Source organism: Heptranchias perlo, chromosome 15 (genome assembly GCF_035084215.1).
Source record: "Heptranchias perlo isolate sHepPer1 chromosome 15, sHepPer1.hap1, whole genome shotgun sequence".
In the NCBI taxonomy this organism is placed as follows: Eukaryota; Metazoa; Chordata; class Chondrichthyes; order Hexanchiformes; family Hexanchidae; genus Heptranchias; species Heptranchias perlo.
This window is the reverse complement of record NC_090339.1, coordinates 3,565,148-3,569,448: the sequence shown is the minus strand read 5'-3', so window position 1 is coordinate 3,569,448 and position 4,301 is coordinate 3,565,148. Positions and strand designations below refer to the sequence as shown.

At 47.5% G+C, this 4,301-nt stretch overlaps 1 protein-coding gene across 1 annotated transcript; it reads right to left on the bottom strand.

Annotated features, from left to right (window-relative positions):
- Nucleotides 1-1,177: 1,177 nt before the first annotated feature.
- Nucleotides 1,178-2,284, bottom strand: LOC137332671 (interferon-inducible GTPase 5-like). Its single transcript, XM_067996616.1, has one exon. The coding sequence runs from the start codon at nucleotides 2,282-2,284 to the stop codon at nucleotides 1,178-1,180; it is 1,107 nt and encodes a 368-aa protein (XP_067852717.1).
- Between the last annotated feature and the right edge of the window lie 2,017 nt (nucleotides 2,285-4,301).

Sequence of the window (4,301 nt, the reverse complement as noted above, 5' to 3'; positions counted from 1 at the left end):
AATTATTTTACTCTTTGAGCTGATTTTGATATTAAATTTATCAATGGGCTGTGCAAATTGAGGAAACCAAAGTGAAGTGATTTGCCAGGATAAACCAGAGACTATCCAAAGAAGGTACGTTTGGCATCTGCTCCACCAATATTGTACCCAGTTTATTTTAGGATTTACCTGTACCAAGGAGATGTGACTTCAGATCAAAGTGCAACACACTTAGAAACCCACAGGAGCAAACCATCACTGGGGATGTGATCAGCTGAGTACAAAAGGGCACCATCTGAAAACTAGATTGGAGTCTACCAGTGATATTGAAGGTTTATAAGAAGCTTAAATTAGCTTGGGTATGGAATATCCCACATATCCGGTCCAAAAGATGATTATTAACCAAGTCAGGCCAATCAACAGCAGGACTGCAGTACAAAACTAAGTAAAGTAATTCCTGCCTCCCATCGGCTTCAAAGACTGAATCGGACACAGAGGTGCATTAACGAACACTGCTTTATTTCACAACATCTATACTAATACAATTAATACCATCACAGGGTTAAATACTGATGATTACAATAAAGGAGTTCAATATTTAATGTCAATCAATCACAGGTGCAACAGTAATTCAAATCCATCACACGACACCCCCATCAGTGTAGCTGGATTTCACTCAGTAACAGTCAAAGAAAAAAAAAGACTTGCATTTATATAGCGCCTTTCACCATATAGAGGGTTTTAACTATCACTATGGACACTGGGATAGCTCAGTCTCCATAGTGACAGGAAGCAGGACAAGTCATTACACTTGTGTAATGATTATCCTGAGGTGGGAATTTGCAATCTCACCCTCAGTCTCTCACTGGGTGTTGGAGAGTTGACCAGTCTGATTGTGTGATGCAGATTTTAACAGGAGTGCAGGACTGGCCCCCAATGTGCAGTACCACAGCTCGAAGAAATCTGTTGCCAAATCTTGCAGCTACGATACACTGAAGGAAGTGCTCATACAATACATTCAAAATGGAGGTTAACCTGTGTAACATTCGAGGTCAAACAGCACTACAGTCTCTACAAACGGAGGAGTAATGTTGATAGGTGTGACGTACAGGAGATCATGTCAATCTATTCTAAGTGCACTCCTCACCACCTGCTGTCGAGCTTCCAAATGGTCTTTTAGTGAATCCTTCAGTAACTTTTAGGTAAAAGCAAAGGACGACACTGTCCCAAAGATAGAGAGGGTCACCGGACTGAAGCTGTGTTTGATCCCAGCTATCATGCAGGTGACGACGGTGATTCCTAACAGTACCTTGGTAAATGCTGGTGGGATCTTACTTGGCAATCGATGACTCATTTCAGTTTTCAGAACTGAAGTGGGTTTACCAACTTTGCTGGCCAGGCTTTGCAGAGACTTGTCATTGAGTCCCACCTGTTTCTGGAGGTATATCAGCCCAGAAACTGTCAACCCAATGCCAGTAATGAAAGACAACCCTGGCACTGGCACTGCACCCACTGCTCCAGCGAGCACGGCCAACAGACAGACTCTCTTCTTCAACATTCGCATTTTGGGTTCTGTAATTTCTAACATAATCTTTGGGAGTGAGAGCGAGAAAGCAGTTGATTTTATTCTCAGGAGATCACTGGCAAGAGTGGACTTTAATTTAGGAAATTCATATTTGTCCAGGTCAAAATTTGAGATCAGAAAAATGGCTGATGGTGTAACTCCAACACTTTGGAAGTTGCTGACACAGTCCATGCGAATTGTCCTCGGCCCTTCACTAAAGTTGGCACCTTGCATCTTCAGTGCATGGACATCATTGTCTATTTTGGACTGGACATCGTAAAATTCTTTGCCCTGGTCTTGAATCTTTTTGGCAAGCTCTGCATCGTTCTCTCTGAATCGTGACTGGGACACAATGATGAAAAAGTCATAGCTTTCAAACCTCACCACCTTTAGGTAATTATTGATTTCAAAACCGAAGGAATTTGTTCCTGGAAGATCCCAGAGTTGAACATTGGGCAGAGCTCGATAGGGATACCTGGTTGGCTCCATCCGGGTTTCTTCATTCCCAGTTGGAGCAGCTCCCTGATCTTCGCTGTGAAGACCTCTCACAGTGTTGATGAAGGTGGATTTCCCTGAGCCCGCATCACCCACCACTGCAATGTTAAGCTGCATGTTGTCTAAATTGTCTAACTTACTCTTTATTTGAAGAATCACTGCTTCCAATTCACCAGTGCTATACTCAGATTGCAGGTTCCTGCTCTCCTCAGCAGTGAAGAACTTGGAGAGTGTAGACTGGGCCATTTGATCTCTGAAAATAGCATCAATACACAAATGTTACACATGAGTTCAGGAATGATTGAGAAATTTCAGCTCTTTCGGAGGATGTGATCTAGTCCCATGTTACTGAATGTGGGCAAAGTTTGACAACAAAGTAAATTGAGTAAATAATTGAACAAGGCTGGCAGAAAACATGGTTGAACTTCCATTTTTACTGCTACTCGTTCTTGCTCCCACATTAAACTGCTGCCTAATGTTAGACCTCCAGAAAATGGAATTTTAAGAGTGTTAAGTACTTGTTAAAGGCCAGTCATGACAAAACCCAACTCAGCATTGGATAATTACACCAACTGAAATCATTGCTCATAATTGTATCTGCCTTTACAGTATAGAATCATAGAAAGGTTACAGCACAGAAGGAGGCCATTTGGTCCATCGAGTCCGTGCCAGCTCTATAAAAGAGCACAATCCAGCTAGTCCCACTCCCCCGCCCTATTCCCATAGCCCTGTAAACTTTTTCCCTTCAACTAGTTATCCAGTTCCCTTTTGAAGGCCATGATTGAATTCGCCTCCACCAGCCTCTCAGGCAGATCCTAACCACTCGCTGTGTAAAAAGGTTTTTCCTCATATTACCTTTGGTTCTTTTGCCAATCACCTTAAATCTATGCCCTCTGGTTCTTGACACTTCCGCCAATGGGAACAGTTTCTCTCTATCTATTCTGTCTAGACACTTCATGATCTTGAATACCTCTATCAAATCTCCTCACAACTGTCTCTGTTCCAAGGAGAAAAACCCCAGCTTCTCCAGTCTATCCATGTAACTGAAGTCCCTCATCCCTGGAATCATTCTAGAAAATCTCTTCTGCACCCTCTCTAAGGCCTTCACATCATTCCTAAAGTGCGGCGCCCAGAACTGGACACAATACTCCGGAACCATTATTTTATAAACGTTCATCATGACTTCCTTACTTTTGTACTCTATGGGCCCGATTTTAGCAGGCCTGCGGGTTCCCGGCGGGTGGTCCTTCGGGAGCGTGGAAAACGCGGACGGCTAATTGAGTGCGCCCCCCGTGCGATCGCGGGATAATTGAGCACATTAAGCCCTGCTTCCGGGTTCTCCGCTCCCCAGCTGCGTGCCGGCCGGCTGCGCATGCGCGCTACCGTTTACGCGATGGAGGAGCTCCACTTAAAGGGGCAGTCCCCCAAAGCCCCTCCTGCTGCAAGCAAGAGGCAACACAGGATGGCACAACCCAGGGGCAAGGCTGCGCCATGCTTCTCCGACCTCGCGCTGCAGCTGCTGCTGGAGGGTGTGAGGAGGAGGAGGGACACGCTGTTCCCTGCGGACGGACGCAAGTGCCCTGGCTCCGCCACCAGGAAGGCATGGGCAGAGGTGGCGGCGGAGGTCAGCAGCAGGGCCAACACCCCCAGGACATGGGAGCAGTGCCGCAAGCGGTTCAATGACCTCACTAGGTCCGGCAAGGTGAGTACACCAACGCACCCTCCCACAACCCGTCTCCAACATCACGCCAAACAGATCACAACCCCTCCTGCACAGCCACCACTGCGCTCCCGCAGCAATCCTCACAGCCACTCACTCACCATCCTCGCCGTGCCCACAAGTACCCACCGTCCCTGTCCCCACCCGAACACCACCACACACCCCAATCCCCATGCAATGGGATGGGCATGTGGCACACGCATCCTCCCATCCATCTGCCCCACGCTCAACCCACCCACACCGATGCTCGATGCGTCTCACTATGCAATCTGCACTCACTCACGCATCTGTGTTTTGCCTTGACAGGAGAAGAGATGCAAGAACAACAGAGAAAGGGCCTGCACCGGAGGGGGCCCGCCGCACCTGGTCGATCTGACGGATGCGGAGGTGGAGGCGCTCGACCTCGCCCGCACGCGACATTGCCTCTCTGTTGCGGATGGCGAGTCTGTCGCTGCAGAAACGGCCAGTAAGGGAAAGCTGACACTCAACACTCATGATCGCGAGTGACCGTATCATCACCTGCCATCAGGCGCACCGTAACGT